Below are 21,663 nucleotides of genomic sequence, written 5' to 3'. Positions count from 1 at the left end.
ATCACAGAGAACGTATCGTCAGATGGCGCTGCTGTTTGTAACAAACAATGTTGCCGTACCGCTATATATTTGCGGTGCAGTTTTTTTTTAGAAATGTATTCTTAATTAAAACAGAGATTAATAAATTTGCAATAACAAATATAACAATAATTCATATCATATAAAAATACAGTATATGAAATTTGAAAGCAAGTATCAAAATTATTCTCTACTATGCCATTTATTTAATTGTTTTTAAATATGGACACACAAGTGGTTTGCTTCTCTGTGTTTTAATCAAACAGCAATTATTTCTTTATAAAGTTTTTGAAAAATTCTCGGCCTTTGGTTCGTGGTGCCACGGCCGGGTCTACGTAATACAAAAGCGGCCAATGAATGGTCGCCTTTAGTCGTAAACGATTTATTACCGCTTTATAAAATATATGTTTGTCGGAGCGTAGAACCTGTATTTTGTGTGTCAGTGTACATGCGCCTGATGCTAAAATTTATGCGTTAATTAACTGTATATCCGCTCTCGGCCATACTATTTCATTTGAAGTCGGAAACGCGGAAACGGAAGTTTCGCATCACGGCTCATACCACTTTCAGCTATTTGAATTCTTCCTTTTGCTTCTGTTTTCTTTGGCACGCATACATACAAACGAAGGGCACACTGAAGAGAAAAGCTTATACGCCTCTATTTGAATGTCAATAACAAAAACTTGAAATAACGCGCTTTTGCCGCGACTAGCTATTGCAAAAAAGCTTTCGCAAAAGCTTCCGCCAAAACTTTTAACGTTGATTGTTGCTGCTGATGCTTGATTAACGCGCACACGGCTGCTGCCGTCCTTGTTCTTCAAATGATTTTTTAAGGCCAAGTGCAAGTAACGAACCAAACTCGCCTCGTCCGCGGCGCGTTCACAACGGCAGCTGTTCGAAAAAATCAAAGTGGTTGTGCCTTAGTAGCTGTGCGTGTGTGTTTGCGTGTCATACATGGAATAAGCACAAAAGAACGTGCAAAACTTTACTTAGTTTTTACACTTTCCACTTTACGTTGATTTTCGTGCATCCAGAACATTTACGCTGCGCGCACTCCGCGACTCCATCAACCACACAGTGCGATAGCTTACCAGCATAACAGCCAAACGGCGCTCCATCACAGCAACAGAGACAATCACAACCATATCCTCATTGACAGTGCGACTGACTTAGTGGTCGTTTTATATTATTTCCTTCTTGTTCTTGTCGTATGTGTGTATGAATATTTTTGCCTATATTTTTATTTTTAGTATAACATGAGTATGTGTGCTGTATATTCTCGTTCTGTCACTGTGTTTCTGTGTCGCTGCCGTTGTTGGTGTTTTTATGCCCTGTCTTCTGTACTCTGTCTTCTATCGCCTATCGCACATTGTGCGCTGTCGCCCGTTTCGTGCCCGTGCCCGTATGTTCGCTGCAACGTTTGCGTTCGCCTGTGTTCCCGTTCCGTTCGCATTCGTGTCAGTCGAGATTGAGAGTGCGAATTTGGCCTACAGACCTAATTTTCTGTCTGCAGCCAAAACAAACCCAATTAAATACCGAAAAATCGCGTTGAAATTAAAGTGAACTATTTAAATAAACTAATAAACAAGTGCTACGCAATGTGAGGCGACAATTCGATGAGCGCATACAATACAAAATACGCAATAAAAAAGTAGGAAATCGTTTTCTTCGTCACTTCATTAGTGTGAATTGTGCGAATTGCACAATTGTAGCGAACTTTTTTTTGCTGCTTCCACTTATATCAAAAAAAGTACACAAATTGAAGCAGTGAAGTTGAAATGCCTGGTGCTTAGGTGGCGGAGTGCGGCGGAGTGTGTTAGTAAGGAATTATCGCGTACGCGTTCGGGAGCAACCGCGAAGTGCGCGCTACATATGTTTGAGTGTGTGTGTATGTGCATGGCAAGTAGTTGGTGTTGCGAATAATGTGCATTGTTGTTATTGTATCATAGCTCCCATATACATACAACTATATGTATGTATGTACCCCTCCCACAGCCACAAACGCATTCTGTGCTTCCAAGCGCTGACATACCATATGTAAGTACATACATATGTCCATACATCGCGCTGTGTGTGCTTGCAGCTGTGTATATACGAAGCTCAGACGGGGGGCGACGTCGGACGACGAGCCGATAACTAGTTGTGACCGCTGCTGCTACAGCTGCAAGATATTTTTTGAATTGGACTGCAATTTGCAATGCCATTCTGGAGCTTTCGCAGCGCTGCGGGATTAGTGTTCCTAGTAATTGTGTGCTAATAAATCGCTAAAGTAAAGCGAAAATAAACGCATAACGCACGTAGCAAAGCGGTAACCAAAGCGGCCAGTGTACAGTGCGCTCGTGATATTCATCCGCCGCGGTGTACCGCATGTGAAAAAAATGTGCATAATTTAGATTAGAAAACGGTGTAAAGTGTATAAGATCGTATTAGATGTGCAAGAGAGCTTCAATCCAGGCATGAGTGTGTGAAAATTAGTGCAAGTTCATGTGCGGTACTTACAAACACACATGCATATGTACGCTATATGAGAAGACAGTGTATACAGCTAGAAGAACAGATGTGATTGCGCTGTATTCCTGCAGGCAGACAGTCGGTAAGGTGAACCCAAGTAACCAGCACGCTTGGTAGTGTTTTATAGTGCGACGCAGCAGCACAATGGTGTGGCCAACAGAACGCGGTTCAAGTGAAAGGAAGAAACAACAACTTGGCTGGTAGGTTGGCTGCTTTGTATGCTGGTATTAGCCCTGCTAGATGCTGTAGCACAATGTATAGCCATAGTAGTGCGGAAAGATTATAAGGAAGAGGAAGAGGTGTACGCATTACCAGCACGTCCGTGTCCGTGTATATCGCTAGGCTGCTTTGCATAAAGAACGTTACGCAGCCGAAGACGAAGCAGACGAAAAAGCAGCGGAGGCAACATGCACACGTACGAACAAATGTGTATTGGAAAATAGAGGGGTTAGTGCGGAAATACAAGCCCATACATACACACTAAAAATCACTACCACTATGGTACATACACCGACTGCGCTACATACATACTGACAAACGCACGGCGAGCTTTTGCAGCCAGCCAGCGCACAGGCGGAAACTGTTGCTTGAATAGAACGAAGCGTAAAGCAAAGCAAAGCAAATAAACATTGTGGTTGCCAATAAGTGAATACGAGCGGTGGGATCGGTGGGAACGGTGGCGGGCAGCGGGCGCACAATACTAAAATCCACTAAGCACATGCATATATGCGCAAACCGTAAGCATTGCAAAAGCTAGCAGCCAGTTAGTTAGCTAGTCAGTGTGTGTGAGCGAGACGGCGCGTTTGACGCGTAAGTGTGTGCGTGTGTGTGTGCGCGCGAAGCTGAAAGTGGAAGTAGAATTAGCAGTAGCGCAACTTGTAGTAGAGAAGCAATTATGTGTGTACGTGTATTTGCCTGTTTCACGTTTGTTGTTGTTGCCGGTAGTCGCGCAATCTATGTGAAATAACGTCTGGCCCCCGCTCCCGTGCGCCCCATTGACGGCGGCACCTTACGTATTTACTAAGCGGCAGCACGGCAGTCGTCATCATTCACTGCCCTTACTATAACAGCGCTCTACATATACGAGTATACAACCATCTAAATGTTATATATTGTGTATGCTTAAGCTACATAGAACTCGCATCGCATGCTTTTATTTCGATCTTGCTCACCACTGTTTATTCAACAATTATTTTGCTACTCGTTTGGCACGGTAATTATTATTATTTATTTGGCTTTTTGTAGCTACATGCATGTGTATGTGTGTGTGTGTGAGCACTTCTACTTTTACTTTGCGCAAGTTTATCGTAGATTTTGCACTGTTGCTGTGTTCGCGCAGCCCTCCATCGTTGTGCCAATTACAATCAGTAACAGCAACAGCAACAGTAACAAAAAGTAATTACAATAACAGCAACAACAATATAAAAACCAATAAAACTATAATAACAACAAATCCAACAAATCAGCAATTGTTCCCATAACACCAACAGCGTTATGGTGTTTTGCCTTTACCCCTGTGTGTGTGCGCATTCCTGTTTCCTCCTCAACATAATTCCTATTGACTTCATATACAGATTCTCATTGTGTTATTCTTGCGAAATTTTCTGTCCATCCGTTTCCCACCTTATTCGCGTCGTTCGGACTCGTATTTATGCAATACATCCACTCACACTTACACATACACAACTACCGAAGCGTATGCATTGCCGCTGTGTTCATCTGTCGCTTTGTGTGTAGAAAAGTGTGAAAACAACAAGTAGAAAACAACAACTTGCCGAGCACTTTTGCTTTCGGTCTCAACTGGATTTTAGTAGCCCTGCTTCTTTTTGTTCGGCTTCCGCTTCGTCTTTTTCCACCGCAACATCTTCATTGTTATTGCATTCTATTTGAAGTTGCTATTCGTTTGGGGTTGTTGTTGTTGTTTATTGTGTACAACAGCTTTTGCTGTGCTAAAATCGCCATAAACGGCGCAAGCAGTAATGTGTAGAACGCATGTGCAGCCGATATTGAAAGCGAAGACAGTGCCGACAGCAACAACACAACCGTCAGCTAGTGCTTTTTTAGTGAAACTCGCATTATTAGGTAAGCGCCTTGTTTGCTTGACTCGTTAGCGAATTTTCAATAAAGCGGGTTTTAACCCTTGTACGACATTCGCTTTTACAGCGGACAAAATGTTCTTCAAGAGACTCCGCGAAATGAGATTATCAATTCGCTACATATTCATATTGAAGGTGCTTTTATAATGATGAGACCGAAATCGCATAGCTATCGTAAATTTTTTAGGATATAGTGAGGATTTTTCAAAGGAATGACGACTAAGACAACTTATGTGAAGATTGTGAATAAATAGTTGCAAATGCTATGGGAAATCCACTCTGTTCGGGTATGTTCCTTACAATACAGCTTATTGGTAGCGTGGGATTCATGTACATCCATTATCTAAGCTCCAGTATCATATTGTGCTATACTACTAGATAGCTGCGTTTTGCGGAAATTTCAGCAGCGCTGGGCCCCCATCCGTACATGTGCTGTCGCCTTTTGGCCAAAGATCGATTACATGAGATGTAGTGATCTTTTTGCCCTCAATAAGGCGAGCTTCTCACTCGTTATGGGACTTCTAACAAGCCAATAGGGCAATTGCTATACTGTAAGGTTGAGAATATTGCTAGATGACTTCTAAGCTGACTTCTAAGCTGTATGGAAGAAGAACTCAACAGTTCCTGCTGGACTATCCCGCGTTTGGGAGGTCAAGACTTAGACACTTGGGAGCGCATACCTTTAAATATCACACCGAACTGGTGGTAGTGGAAATTAAGCGCTTATGCAAATTTGTATTGGCTATTATGCGTATTTCAAATTTATAAATTCGAGCAAAGGTGTTATTCTTTTCTATGGTTACACAAAGGACTACATACCTAAATCACTAAAGCTTTATAAGAAAAATTCACTCAGAATATATATCTCACACCTCCTCCGACATTGAGTAATGGGTTAAGTCGGATGTGGTTATCCAACAAAACGTTGACAATTACTAAAAAGTTTCACATTCTATATGATATAGAAGGGCCACAGTGGATTCGGTGTTAAAATTGGACAATGGGTGTGGCGACGTCCTTGTTTAGGAAAGTTCTACATCTCGTTAACTACTTTACCATTTTGGAATATAAGGTTACCCAGACATTCCGATCAAACATTGTGAAAATGGCCGAAATTGAACTGCAACCACGCCTACAAGTAAATGGATAAGAATCAAGCAAAACCGAATATATCCACTCCAACTGCTTTTGCGAACTTTTTATCGAAAATATTTGATATATTATAGGAACTCAGGGAGAATACTTATCTGATAACAATTCGCCTCAGGGAGAATACTTATCTGATAACAATTGGGCCGTGTGCCAAAAGGAACATGATCCGGATAAATAACGGTTGACGTTAACCGCAAATATCGGTCAATAACTGAGTTTTCTTAACGAAATTGAAAGAGCGTGTTTTTCTAATAACAATGTGCTCGTATAAAATAGCTAAAATCGGGCGAGAGCTTGCCCTAGCCTTATACAACAGATATTAGGATTTTAAAGCATCTGGCTGACATTACTCCATATGATTGGTGGTGATATGTGAGGTACATTAATGGTACTCAGACAGCACAAGAATGTTAATAATATGCGGCAATGTCAAACTCTTTTAGATATGTACCTAACATCAGGTTTTCTAACTTCCGGTTGGCTTTATACGTCATATATCGGTAAATATGTAAGATATCTTAGATCACCCATTCAATATATTAAATTTAGCTCCTTGGGTTAAGATTATATCCGATATAAATATTTCGTTTGAGGATGATTTTAACATACTTCGTTGACGGCAAGCAAAATATAATTATAAAACTAATAATAATAATAATATAATATAGCATATGACCTATAATATAACTTGAAAGAATAGAAATTTGATCAAAGTTCATTCACGATTCCTTTGATCCAAGTTGCAAGGGTATAAAATTTAGGTGATACCAGAATTTAGCTCTTCCTTACTTTTTTTGCTACTTATTATTAGTTACATGCTGGACATAGGATCAGCATATTAATACTCGTAATCTATCATGGTTGTCAAAGTCGTCAATTTGCCTCAGCACACTCTCAAAATATATTAAATGAGAATTCACATGAGCATGGATTTTGTAAACGAAAACAATTTCGGCAATACACAAGCTCTCAAAAACATAATCTTCAAAGACTAGACTTTGACTAGAAATTCCTTCTTTACTATCAACCAAAGATTATTAGAAATCATATCCTGCAGTTTCCGTAAAAGGCAGTAATTTCGTTAGACCATCTAGGGGCACAAAAGGCAAGCCAGCGACTAATGTTTTGCTATGTAAAGTTTTACAAAGATGTATAACTTAGATAGGAGCTAGTAACTATTACCACCCTTGGTATTACATCATTATTTTCACATAATCGCTGTTCCATGATCTAACTTCCATAACGGATTCCCAAAACTCCAGGCGGTGAAAGAAAGAAATGTGCATATAAGGATTGAAATTGAAATGTATGCACGGTTAGATAGCTGATGAAACTTACTAAGAAAGGTTGAAAAGGTGGAGTCCCTATTATTAACTATCTTCTTATTTATAACTTTAATGTTTTTGAATAAGAGCTCAAATACAAAAGCTCTCATCGCATATGTATGTATTAAATTAGCTTTGTTGATGTTGCGAGGAACGAATTTGTTGTGTACGATTTGAAATACCAATAATAAATTTATGGATATCTAAGACTTGACTATAATAATAACAAGACAGAAACATCTCATTCGAAGATTTACTTTCGCTGTGATAAAAAGGTACCGGGATATTGTAAATAAAATTATTCATTAATATTTATTTTGTGGTATTCAAAGTAATCCCCACCTGATATAACAAACATGTGACGGTGCATTATCATCGTGTAAAATCCATGAATTGTTCTTCCACAAATCCGGACGTTTTCGACGGATGTTTTCACGCACACGCATCAGTTTGGCCAACTAGAACTCTTTATTGACCGTCTGTTCCTCCGAAACAAATTCATGATGCACCCACCTACGAATATCGAAACACAAATCTTTTTTTTTTTTTTGTTTTGGTTTCGGCTCGTTTTTCCCTCATTCCGAAAATTGTTGTTTTATTTGTACCAGGTTGTTCAATAAGTTTGATAAATTTTTTGAGTTCTGAAAACACATGGAACTCTGGTGAATACGTTGGATGCTCCAACAATTCGAACTTTAATGTGTGGAGTTTAGTCATTGTCAAAATACTCTTGTGACACGGCGCGTTGTCCTGATGAAAAAGGACTTTTTTCTTCTGCAAACCGGGTCTTTTTTCACAATTTTTTTCTTTTAACTGGTTCAAAGGTTGCAATAATATTCAGAATTAATTTTTTGACCAGTTTACAAGCAATTCCTCTTGCATCCCAAAAAACGGATGCCATAAGCTTCTGGGCCGATTTCTGGACATGAACTTGTTTCCAAGCCGAACAACCAGGTTCAAACAACTATTTAGCCTCTTGTTTTGATTCAATATCATGGTGATGGACCCATGTCTCATCCATAGTGATGAATTGACGCACAAAATCCACTTTATCCTTTTTAAAACGTTCCAAATGCTGCTGGAAAATTCGCATTTGAATGTGTTTTTGTTCCATTGTTACCGAATGCGGCACCCATTGTGTGCACACAGCTTTCTAAAAAAAAAATTGTACTATGGCTCACATGCCTGCCTAATGAGATGTGTAGAGCCGCTACTAAATCTCTCTCAAACAATCGACGATCTTCCAAAACCATATCCTGTATTTTGGCAATGATTTCTGGTGACACTAAATGGATTGTAAACAACGAATGAATTGACAGATTTAAATCAAACTTCATTCAACAGCTAACGCTGTCAAAAGTTTCTTTTGAATTCAATTCTTTTTACCGCAATTTTATCCACTTCTTCATGTAGGCGGAAAAAGATCTACGAGAAGACAATAATTTCCTTATCGAGAAAATTGCGGTACGTACAGGTTTGCGATCTTGTATTGATTGCCTAAACACATTTTCCTACATTCTTGATTTATTAGCAAACAAAGGGATTTGGTATCAATGGCTATCCGATTTTTCATTGATATTTTTTTCGAGTGTTGTTACTATTTTCACAGGCCCATCTAACCCACGAATATTTAAAAAGTTATACAAACTTGTTTGTAAATTCAATATTTTTTAGTATTAACTCCGATAACTTATCATCATTATTTATGAAGTAATGACACGATGCTTAGTCTTTACCTTTTGTTGTTTTAATGGCTCTCTGCAGCCCTGTATGAAGGAAGGTAACATTGGTAGGTTCAGGAAAGAGCTATTTCATCGTGGTCGGACTGTACCGAGAGGGGTGTTAGTTGAGTAGGTTTTACTGAATATGCGAAAAGATGTTAAGTGTTATGTAAGGACCTTTTACGTGTAGGACATTATTCTATGTAAGTCAAGGTACAGTCTCGATGAGTTTAATTTGCTAAAATATCGTATCAGCTAAGATAACAGACCTTGAATAGATTGAACCAAAGGATCCAATTCGGTGATTTAACTCCGATTTTCTTGGAACGAATGCATTATTTTCTGGTGCGATGGTGGGGGTTCGAGATGTGTTGCGATGTTAAAATGCTTGGTTTATTTGTACTTCATATATTTGGTTAGTACAATTAGAACGCTTTCACAGTAGGCTTGGAGTTAGTTCAACAAACCTAACCTAGAGTTGCTTGCAATTTAATATTTTTGAATAAAATTTACTAAATAATAGTGTCACAGTGCTCACCACCGATTTTCTTACCTTTCTTCTTGCAGAACTTGTATGTACCTGCGACCTAACAAATTTACATGTAACAACAAACCTAAGTTTTATAAATTCAATATAAGTGTTTCAAGCGCTTCGTCCTGCAATGGACGGTTACAACGTTCCAATGTTATCCGATAGCGGCTATAGTAGTAATAATAACAACAATATACAAACACATACACATCATCACAAAGATCAAATGCTTAGCGCTGGCAGTGTCCCAGCCACACCCTTCATCTACGAACTGCCCGGCAGCCATAAAACTATTAGCCATCAACTGACGGGAAATCTGAAGACGACCAGCAGCGACTTTGCCACCTTCACCAATTGCATACAACAATCAGCGCTGCTCGATCAGCGCACAGTTGACGCAGCCAATATCGATGCTGTGTCGCTGGGTAGCCTTTGTGACCTGAAATTCCCCAACTCACCGACGGCGGATAGTAGTTTTAAGAATATCTCACTCATCAATATCGAGGCTAATCATGTGTTGGTGCCAGCGAAAAGCATCGCCACAAACGATTTGATTAACGATGGCCATGGCGTTGAGGCGACCTTTTCAAATATTTTATATGCCAAGGACGATATAGTTATAGAGGCGAAGGATATGCCGCGCAGCGACGCCGCGCAGGTGACCCACGTGACGCACTACTTACCCCTGAAACTCAACAATAATAATACCAACAACAACAACAACAACAGCGGTGTTGAGCATAAATTTCCAAAGGCCACAGTCACGGTCACGGCTGTGGCTGCAACTGCGCCGACTACTGGCACTACGGCTGTTGCGCCAGCGATAGCGGTGAGTGTGCCCAATTCCAGTGCGATGACTGCCATGCCGTACAGTACGACGGTCGGGGGTGTGACCGTTGCTGGTGGGGGTGGTAGAAGTAGGAGCAACAGAGGCGGTCGTGGGGCGAGAGGACATGCCAACAGCCGAAATGGCCGTGCAACTGCAAATCGTCAGCAGCAGCAGCCACAACAACACCAACAGCAGTTGCAGCCACAGCCAGCAGAAGCTCTTGGCAGCCCCGGTGTTGCGTCAGCAGGCAGCGACTATTTGACTACGAATGCTGGAAATAATTTCAATGTTACGGTAGTTAATAATCAGGTCAATAGTAATCATCACAACCACCTAACAGATAACCAGATCACAACAACAACAGCAACAACGTCCACAATTATAGCCACAGACACTGCCAACAGTAAAGTCACCACACACGGCATAAATAATTTCATTAGCAACAACAATCACATCCAGAATACTAGCACCAGTAATAATGGTATTGGTAATGGTAATGATAATAGCACTGGTATTGTTGTTGTGAACGGTAGTGCTACTAGTAGCAGCAACAGCAACAATAACAGGTGCAGTAACAACAACAACAACAACAATAGTTGTAGCAACAATGTACAAACTATAAACAGTATTGCAACAATGAGCCAAAACCGGGCAACGGTGTTGCAAAGTGTTGAGGAGGTGACCTTGGCCAATTCACCCCCTCAACGGCCTGGTGCAGTAATTGTATCCACATGTGTTCCCGAAGGCAGCTGCAATAGCAATAGTAGTAGTGTCAACATAAATCTAAATAATACCAACAACAACAATAAGACTGTTGGCAGTACTACAATGTCACCAAGTTCCATAGATCTGCTAAAAGAATCGGCACAACAACAATCACAACCACAACAACAGCAGCAGCAACAACTGCTGAACTCGTCGAGCGTTGATTGTGATTCTTTATCCTCCATGGATGATCTGCTAGACGATCAGGAGATTAGCGAAGCCAGTTTCGGTGAGTACTGCACTTTGATTAATATTAACTAAACAATTCGAACTCATTTTGTTGGGAAGAACTATGTTGGCAATATTCTGTTGGTTTTCAGTGATTTTTTAGCTAAAAAATAATAAAAGAGTCTTAAAGTGAAATATAGCAGAAAATTGCAAAATATCAAAAGAATGATAATTATTTAATTTGTTATTTGAAATGTGGTGAAATGCGCAACAAATACTGAAGGTTAAAAAAACGCGTTAAAAATATTTTAAAGCCAATAAAAATGCGAAACAATTAAAAAAAGCTTATTAAATAAAAATAAAAACTAAAAGTTTAATAGTTTTTTATTTTACAAAACTGTTAAAAATAAAAATAATGTATACAAAAAAATAGTTCAGTAATGTTAAAAGAATGACGTTTTAGGCGTCACAAAAATTACAAAAACAATCTAAAAGATATGTCGGCAAAAAAAAAACACACACACACAAATACGAATAAAATTTCTATTTTATGCACCTATTAAAATAAATCAAATAATAATCTAAAATATTCATATATGGTTCAATCAAAAAATAAATCGAAAATGGAGCAGCTTCGGAAAGTGAATTTGTTTCATTTGAAAGTATCTATTTTTCAAAGATATTATAGATATAAATAAAAACTTTAAAATATCAATATAAAGTGATAAATACATTAAATAAAAAAGTTATTACGAAAAATAGATACATTTTATTTTGCAAGCGAGTTAAAATAAAATTATATTAAACTAAAATATGCATAATAAGGAAAACTTAAATGAAGTACTTAAAAATTATAAATTGAATCTAAACAAACATGTGCGGTAACAACATTTACAATAATATTCACTTAAATATTTATGAAAATAAAACAACAATTCGACTAACACTAATTAACGTTTCGGAAATATTAAGCGGAGAAAGTGTTATTTAATAAAAACAATTAATTAAATTACTAATTAAAGAATAATATTTTTTTCAAGTGAGTTTTTAAAGTTAAAGATTAAAAATATCTAATATTCAGGAATCTCTTAACAAAAAGTATGCAAATCTTCAAATTTGTGTATGTTCTAAAAAAAGTACTAGGTTTGTTAGGAATTTTTCTTCAGTGAAAATACACCCTGAAATATATTGTTTAAAAAAAACAACACCTTATGTTTTGGGATAGTGTATGAACTCTCTTATCCATATATGAAAAATTTAATTTTTTTAACTTGAGATCATCCTTCAACAGCTGAACAGTCCTCTCTGTGCTCGAATGCTTTCCTTATTTAGTTAGTAATTCTATTAACTTGCTCACTCGTGATATGTTTTGCACGAAACCCGAATTGGTGAGTTGGTATTATATTATTTTCGTGAAGGAAAGGAGTTCCTTTTCAAATATTTTAGAAAGACGGTGAGTACTGTAAAAACGGTGAAACGGCAAAATATTGACGTTAAATACCGATATGTCCTAGCATTGACGCTTAGTTGTCTGGTACAGAGTTGCATTTGTTACTATGAAATCCAAAACCTAAGTGAGGTTCTTATAACTCTTCCCAAGCTTTCGGATTTTCCAACAGCTGTTTTTTACTTTTTCTAGGGTTTTACGAAATCTCTACTTTTCCGATGGTCATATTAGTCTCGCCAGAGAAATAAATTGCCTTTAGCATTGAACGTGGAATGATTTTTCATAATAAGAAATTTTTCTTACCATAATTAAATGTGATTTTGGACTGTACATACCAGAAATGTACACACATAACCAGAAAGTGTAAAAATACTCTGTAAAAAACTCCTCCTGCATGATTTTGTTTGAAGAAACCATTTAATTATTTTATTGATTGCCAGAAGTAATAAAAATTAAGAATTCTAAAACTTTTCGCGTCTATAATTTTAACCATCTACCATATATATAATTTTTATACATTAAATATAACGATTTATTGGTGCATTTTCTTGTGGTATTTTCGCTCTAACAGCACCTTCAAACGTGCACTTTAATTTCTTTGACCCAATTCGAAACAAGAATTTAAAGCCTTTTCTCCTTGGAATGCTTTAAAAGCTGACCTTTCCTTTTGCTAACGTAAATAAACAACAACAACGAATTCTGCTTGCTAGACAAGGTCAACGACGAGTGTATGCTGTCGCTGCTGCTGCGTATTATGTTTTGGTTTCAAATTCTATGCATTTATCCAATAATAATATACGCGCGCGGACCTTGCAACGAATGCACTTGTAAAATGTTTGCTGTCTTGTTGTTTTTGTATGAGCGTTAGAGCGCTGTGGCGTGCTGGCCCAATTCTACTTAGTGACGGCCTCGTAGCGCGTCTATACGATTTGTTAGCGTTGACTTTGACCCATTTTCAGGTGTCGCCAACGACAGCGACGGCGGCCGCGGCGAAGATGCCGACGAAAGCATGTTTGCTTTTTGGCGCTGCAAGCAGTTATGCATTTGTAGTTGAGTGTATGCAATTGCGCTTGTAAGCGCTTATTTTGCGGCGACGCGTCCAAAGTGTGTCAATGTCAGGCGGCGGAGGCAATAAATGCAACTGCTTCATAGTTGCAATGCGCTGCATTGGCGGCGTTGTCGCCGCCGAGAAAGACACAGTGACAGCGCCGACGACGGCAACGACAGAATAGCAGCAGTGTGCATACGAAAGCGAAAGCTAGCTAAGCCAACCCACCGCACGCCCCAGCGCGTCAACGCCGCAAAGCGCACCGACGTAGCGGCCGAACCCCACTAGGCGCGACGAGTTGCGGTACAGCGCGTTCTTCTGCTGCTGAATTTGATATTTTTAAATGCTCATTTGTTTTATGCGCTGGCATGTCTGAAAGTTTAGTATGATGAATGTGCAATAACAGGCGCATGTGTGTGCATACAAAATACTGAATGGCCTCCGTTACAATGCATCCTTGTGTTCAATCTCCAATATTAGAAGCGCCGCATTGCACTTGACCTAAATTGAATGCGTCATGTTCCAATTACGATTCTGAGTGAGCGAGCGCGCGCGCTAGCCAGTGAGCGCATGAGTGAGTGTGAGCGCGCATGCTAGAACAAGTGCATGAATGCAGCGGCGCTGAGGCGCGCAACAATGCGATTGCACTAAAAATGAAAAACTCTCATATTCACAAACAAACTAGTTGTGCGGCTAATAGAATAACAACAAAAACAAATATTATAGTAACAAAAACAAATAGTAATAGCTGAGCAATCAACGCGCGGCGGGTTGTGTGGCGGAAGGCGCAAGCCGTTTCTGGCTAACCTTGTGCCATTTACGTGTAAGCAACAACAACAAATGCATGCTAAGGATAAATGTGCACCGTGAGCGCTCAGCAGTGGCCGCGGCAGTGACAGTGGCAATGATAGTTGCAGCATTAGAGCATGAAAATAAAGCAGTGAAAATGTTATGAAATAAAAATTTATTGCAATTGCAGTCGTCCGCCACACAGTTGCTGCATGACAAGCGAACAACAGCCTACGTATTCATGCATATAAATAGCAGTTGCGCCCTCTCGACGCGCGGCCCAACTTCAACTTGGTGCACCACCTCAAAGGGGCCTTTGCGGCTTGCGCTGACCCTGAATGAAAACGCCAACTGTCTTTTTTCACCAGCGCGCTGCCGTTGTCGCCGCTAGTTCTTATCACATTTGATGTTTGCCGAAGGTCACCACAACAACAACAACAATAAACGAACATTGAAGAAATTTTTTGTTTACTTTTGGTTTGAGTTTTTCGTAATACGAGCAGGCTGTCGTAACTCTAGCTGCTGCTAGATTTTTATGATTGCGCCGCGTGGCTGCTGCAAACGCAGGCGGTGTATGCAACTAGTTGTGGATAAATATGTATGCGCCATGCACCACTCATTGATATTTGCAATATTGGCGGTCGCGCGCTCTCTCACACACACACACGCACATAGCCGTGCGACCATGCATGGACTGACGCGCGCACGCACTTAACCACAGCGCACAGCAGCCGCAATGCCACAGCGCGGCACAGACATACTATAGACACAATTGATGACATTGATAGATGTCACAGTGGCTGCACAGTCTATGAAATGCTGCAATCGCGGACGCATTTTATGTAGTGTGTGGGCATATCAGAAACATTGGTAGGCGTCAAAGAGTGTGTGCGAGGAAAATTCATTCAGTTTCATAGAGGTAGCTAGTGCGTAGTTTGGCGTTAAAAATTTTACAATTTAAGTGGCAAAAGAAGGAATTTAAGTTTTAAAATTACTTAAAAAATTGTCAGTTTTAGTTCCTAATGCGCAGTAAAATACTGTTTTGAGGGTACTAACTATTATTTATTACCTTCAATAATTTTCGAAAATAGGCATAATCAAATTTATACTTTAATTTGTATGTAACACTAAGGTGTTAGGCCCGGCTAGAACCCAAAAGTAGCCTTGACAATTTAATCTAGGAGGTAGGAGAATCCACTTCCTTCTCTAACGATATACATTTCAGTGTTGAAAAACTGTTTGTGTGTATAGTTTGTTGCAAAATGGCGGTTATTGGACCAATATTTGGAATGAAAATGTGATCATAAGCTATCTAAGACTTGATAGTAAACTACATACATTTTTAGATTTACATCAATTGTTGGAAATTGATAATTAATGCTCGATTTTCTGAAAATTTTGAGTCTTTTCCTTCAGCTCCTTCAGCGAAATTCATTTTACCTCTTCGATCGACTAAAAACAGGTTGCACGGCAATTTCAGTTTGTGGAACAAGAAATAATCACCCGCAGCCAAACCTGGTTCGCTGGTTGATCGAAGGTTTTGATTGCGTTTTTGGCTTTAAATTCAGTCACAATCGTGGCTCGAGGCGATGGTGCATTATCATCGTGTAGAATCCATGATTCTTATGCAAACGCCTCAATGCGGCCAAATATAACTCCTTATTGGGCGTCTGTCCCTCCGGAAGAAATTCATGATTCACCAAACCACGAATATCGAAAAAGACAATAAGAGCGTCACCTTGATTTTTGAGAAGCTTTGCCGTGGTTTCTTGGTTTCGGTTCGTTTTTTCTCCTAGCTGTGATTGTTGACTTGTTTGCATGTCAAACTTATAAACCCATAATGCTCTCCAGGAATCTAACCATAACTATTTTGTTTAAAAAAGTCTTATAAACAAAGCCGTAAAGTGAGTATCGCAAAAGCCAACAAAAATAAGAATAGTTGAGGTCCGTTTTCATTTTATTTTATGTTATTTCTCTTAATCCAGCTTTGCATTCAGTCGTTAAGTAACGTGATTTATAGAAGGCTATTTTCATTTATTTTGCCTTTATAGCAAATTGGTTTTAAAACATCGTTTCCAAGTTAAATTATATAAATAATGCTAACCACCTCCGATGCACCCCCGATGCTGCGAATCGAACAAACAACTTGTATTAATCAAATAAAGATAGAATTGAAAGCCTTACAAGCCCATACGTGTTAAAGGTCTAATATCAGTAAAGGCATTTGCAACTTTCATAAAAACAAAAATACTAAAAAATAAATAAAAAGAAAAATACAAAAATTAAAACATCGACATGTTGTAGAGCTAAAATAAAGATAATAATATAAGAATAATTTAATTAGTCTTCAACTTTTTTTATCTCAGAAGATTTCAAAATTTCTATTTAAAAGAGCACTTTCCAGGATATAATTGGCATTCTCATATACCATTATTATACACTACAAATAAGTAAAAAATTACAATCGAAAACATTTAGTGTGCTACCAATTTCTTTGTCTACAAATATAGCTACGAAGCACTGTACGGAAAACTATACTTCTATGGTTATATACTCTAACTCGAAAACTATGTAAAATATCAGCAGGTTTGATTTTTTATAATAACTAGCCTATGTGTAGTAACCAACCTTTATAATGTTTTTGTGTGCCACTTGTCTCTGAATAAACGTAAAATGGTAATAAATTTATCCAACAACCTTTATGACACCTTGCTTTATTACTTTATTGCGAAAAATGAAAAATATTCGTTTTTATTAATTGTAGTTTTTCATTGCCTTAGAAACTTAAAGTGTTGTATATACCTATTTACATACTATATCTGTGTGTGTGTATATGTAGATATAGATATAATATAAACACGCTTGAAGCCCTCCTTTTATTGCACACTTGGCTTCTTCGACTTCGCCTTCTGTCGGCTTGTGCAATAATTAATTGCTTTTTTAGTTTAGCAAATTTAAGAAACATGCACAAATAATATAAAATTGTAGCATAATTAAAGGTATGACATTGTAATTAAGCGTCAGCAACTCTTGGTCAGCTGTCATGTGACCAGCGACGATGTTTTTTTTTCTGAATTTTTTCAAAACTGTACGTAAAATGTAAGTTTTTCACATCATGAATAATCAAAATAATTTCCAATAATATTGTCGTTCTGGGTATGACTCTGGCTGCATAAACTGAGGACCTCTGTAAGTGTTGTTGTCGAAAAAATTATCTAAATAGCTTTTAGAAATGTTAGCAACAATCCTTCGTCAAATGTTCATCGTTTCCGATAAATGCACCCGACCGATTTAACATTTGAATTTCGCCTAACGAGATGGCAACTCGTGCAAAATGTTCAAGAATTTTAAGTTATTTCCTTAACGACGACATTTTGAAACTATGAAAGTTGCTAGCAGCCTGGTGTAAACCACAGGTGTAAATTTAAATAAAAGAATTAGCGGCCATGCAGGTATCGAACTGTCTACGATGGGCTAATGAGTTTTTAAGAAGAAGCTCGATGGAATTAATGTTTGGGGACTACGGAGGGTGTCCAGAGTTTTTGGTGCTCTATTTAACAGCCACTCACTATCAATTTCGGACTTGTGTTTAGGATCGTTGTCCAGTTGAAATATCCAATTTCCTGATAGTCCTAATTTTTCAATGCTTGAACATTATTTTTCAAAATGTAATAATCCAGATCCAGGCTAATTTCAGACAGCCACGTAGGGTGTTCAAGCTAACATTAACTACATGTAGAATTTCCAAAAAACTGTCTACAGCAGAGAACCGGCACGAAGCCTCGTGCTACCGGTGCCTTCTGGTCTTAAATATTTGTAAATAACGCGCATTTTGAAAGGTAATGCAATGGGTCGGCATGTCAGTGGGGTGAAGGAGCCGGTGCACGCACAGTAGTGGCAACTTTGTGCACATATGAACATACAATTGTATTTAAGTGTAGGGCTAAACAGAAAAAGTGAAAAAATGAAAACAAACAAATGAGTAAACAGAAATAATTGTGCACACAAGAAAAAATTATGAAAAACGCTTAAACATTTACAAAGCAAAAACAAAAGAAACACCAGAAAACTAGTGAAGAATGCATTTTTCAACATTTTTGCTGTCTTCGTTGTTGTATGTCTTCGTTATTGTTGTTGTGTTTGCAGTATTTCGTCAATTGCGGCAGCTGTGTGTCTGCAACTGTGTCGCTTGATATTTTCTACTATTTACATAAATATATATATTTGTGTTTTTTGTTGTTGTTAACCTTAGCTCAATGAAAATTGCCATTATGAAAAGTGTGCCAATAGGTCGTCACGTGACCCTGTGCTACTTTTGTGCGCTGCACATGCACCGCACTTCCACCACGCCACCCGAACGCAGCCGAAAGGGGGTCGGCTGCAGTGGCATTATGTTGCGTTGTGTTGGCAAGTAGAGCATTACGCTTTACCTCAAACTCACAAAAACCGAAAAGTGCATACTTTCAGGCATATATACATACAGACGCATATACCGATGTATACATATATTGGCAGTTAAGTGCGTGTGGGGGGGTGGTGGGTGGCCGTTTGGCTCTCTTACGTGTTTACACTGGCCGCCCGCTCATCTTTAGCTTGTCTAGTGCTGTGGCTTGATTTGTCTTATTTACACAGTTGCCGTCGGATCATACCCTGCACCCTCACTCACGAATTGCACTCGCTCTTGCAATGAGTTTTTAGTATTTTCTCCGATTGCTCAGAACCTCGGCCTGCTCTTCTCACCTCCCATTTTCTCCATATTCTATATATTTTTAGTGTTTACTTGTTTCCTTTGGCAGCGCTGCTACGAGGCATTATCGTCAGCTATCAATGACGGCTGTCAACAGCAATAACAACAACAAGGTGAGCAATTGCAATCGATTGCAATGTTTTGTAGATTTAGTTTTCACCGCTTTGCTGCAACGCTTCGTATTTTGCCGACCGGCAATTACTCGTCCGATGGTCAAAGCGTGCGCTGCTTTTGTATGTGTGCATGTACAGCGCTGTCCAAAAATGTATGACAGATGGGAAGATTTTTTTAAAAAATTCCTGATTTCAAAATCATGTATGCTTCTATTGAGTAGCCCAAATTTATGGAAAGCGAAATCAGCTTTTCTGAAAACTCTAAAAATTACTTCGAAAATCAGTGTTCTATGGATAGCGAGTTTTTCCAATAAATCTTATCCCCAATTTCCGTAGTCCAGTTCCAACAATTCGTTAACAAACCTTTGCTGTTATTGTAGTGGTCGCTTAAAGTCCATCCGATCGCACTTTTCAACGCGCATTTTCGCATGCTCGGCTAACTTTGTGGGAATAGCGGTGTGTAAAAGATAGTCTTTATCTAAATAAGAGTTGGTTTCAGGAAACTCAACTGTCTTTGAAAGAAAGGAAAATGTATCATCTTTCGCCTTGTTTGTGAACTTGGTTAAATGTTTGTCTCTTTAAATTCTCTGCTCTGAAGCTTCCTACAAATATTTCTTATTAGCGTGAGAATAAAAGCATTAAACTCTTAGTTTTTGTCTTTCCGAGAGGTTGATTTGTTTATTAAAAAAGACTAGATGATTAATTTTTGAATCATCTCTTGTGGAAAGCTTTACTTTGTGCTTAAATTAGTATAGAAGTGAATAGTATTCCTTAAATAAGTAATGAAGTTTTTGATCCTTAAACTAAAGTTCCATAAGGATAGATATCTTATATATCTTCTTTCTCTCTTTCATCTATAAAATATAACTTGGAACAGTTTTGACATTGTCAGAGATATTAAAGCGATCGGGTTTCATCCTCACATATGGTATAAGAAATTTATGCCGACTCGAAATATTTCTACAATTACAGTCAATGATCGATGAGAGCCCTGAACTTGATGGAAGTCATTGAGGAATGTAGTAGATTCATTCTTTCACAGCTTAAGCCAAGCGAAGAAACAAATGTTCGCAACACTATGGTGCCTTAAAGAAATTAATGGTAGATTAGTGGTTAATAATGGGGTCATTTCAAAATGTTTGAAGGTTCAGTGCTAGAATTAGTTAACTACTTCCAAAGATAATATTGGCTTAAACAATTCTAGAGAACTAAAATCAGTCACAGCTTAGTATTCGTAGGGTCTACGGCTTAATTACAAGTTAATCTAGTCTTACTTCTTAAAATTATTAGCTAAATTCTCAATTTGTTAAATGCCTCACAAACCAGCTATACAATATAATTCTACTAACATTTCAAATGTTAAAATCCTCCAGAGCTTTACTATTGAAGATTAAAAAGCTAACTTTGAAGTATACTTGAGTTCTTTTTAGAAAACAAAATTTATTTCGACTTCACCGAGGCTATATATTTTTAACACGGCATTTCGTTCCTCTCAAGAAGAATTAAGGTTACTTAATAAAGAAGACAGATGTTTAATGTTGATCTTTGATTTGATCGGAGATTGTAGTAATGTTTTGAACGATCATTTATTCTAAAAACGTAGATTGCCTATTATATTTCGGGATTTGGCAACGCCGCTATTGCAGTCTAACAGCTCATAACTTCATGGTGAAGTTTGACATTTTTGATGTTTTGACAAACCAGCGCAACTTATGTTGTTTACAGTAACTTAAAACATTCATGACGGAAAAAGTGGAATTAAATTGTGAACATTTAGCGTGATTGTTTTTTACAATTTACGACGTGGATTAACTCAGCAACAGAGCATCAAAGGACTTAATGCAATTTTTGGCGATGAAGCTGCATCAAGGACCAATGTTTATCGTGAAACCAATGGAGTTATGAATTCCGGATATTGTACGCAAAGTGATATTCTTCATGTGACCTGCTGCGATATGGAGAGCAGAATACAATCAGTATTGCTAAATTTGGTTGTAGGGATTTTCAAAAACAAAAAAAGGACTCATATCGATTTTAATATCGCGACAAATAATGAATCGTGGTTTTACGCGAATGAGCCCAGGAAATGCTTATACTAAACAATTCGCAACCATACCACTAGAACAACGCTGAAGCGTAAATTCTGATTGGTACACACTCATTTGATTATCAATTTATTTTTATTTTTATTTTATAAAAGTTTACATAACAATGAAATTATTACATAAACTAAAGATAACTCAGCGCTAGCGTCGGAGGCTTTCGGCTGGCATGTTGACTAGGGYGGTATCAAATGCGTCGGAGTAGGTCGGTATCTCTAAGGAAATTGTATATCCTGCTAATATTATTATCCATCGGGTTTTTTAACAGCTGTGTAGGGTTAATACCATTGAAATAGTGTA

General features: G+C 38.2%; 1 protein-coding gene across 4 annotated transcripts in view; it reads left to right on the top strand.

Moving 5' to 3' along the window:
• Positions 1–1,376: 1,376 nt before the first annotated feature.
• Positions 1,377–21,663, top strand: part of LOC108968559 (nuclear hormone receptor FTZ-F1) — a gene marked incomplete at its 3' end in the record, with an annotated part of 97,894 nt that continues 77,607 nt past the window's right edge. The window contains 2 exon segments of one of the 4 annotated variants that reach the window (XM_018932679.1): positions 1,377–1,669; positions 9,391–11,178. In XM_018932679.1, the coding sequence (XP_018788224.1) occupies positions 9,486–11,178 (1,693 nt within the window). 4 annotated transcript variants of the gene reach the window in all.

This window comes from Bactrocera latifrons, unplaced genomic scaffold (genome assembly GCF_001853355.1).
Source record: "Bactrocera latifrons isolate USDA-ARS-PBARC rearing strain unplaced genomic scaffold, ASM185335v1 scaffold_22, whole genome shotgun sequence".
NCBI lineage: Eukaryota > Metazoa > Arthropoda > Insecta > Diptera > Tephritidae > Bactrocera > Bactrocera latifrons.
This window is presented reverse-complemented; position numbering and strand designations above follow the sequence as displayed.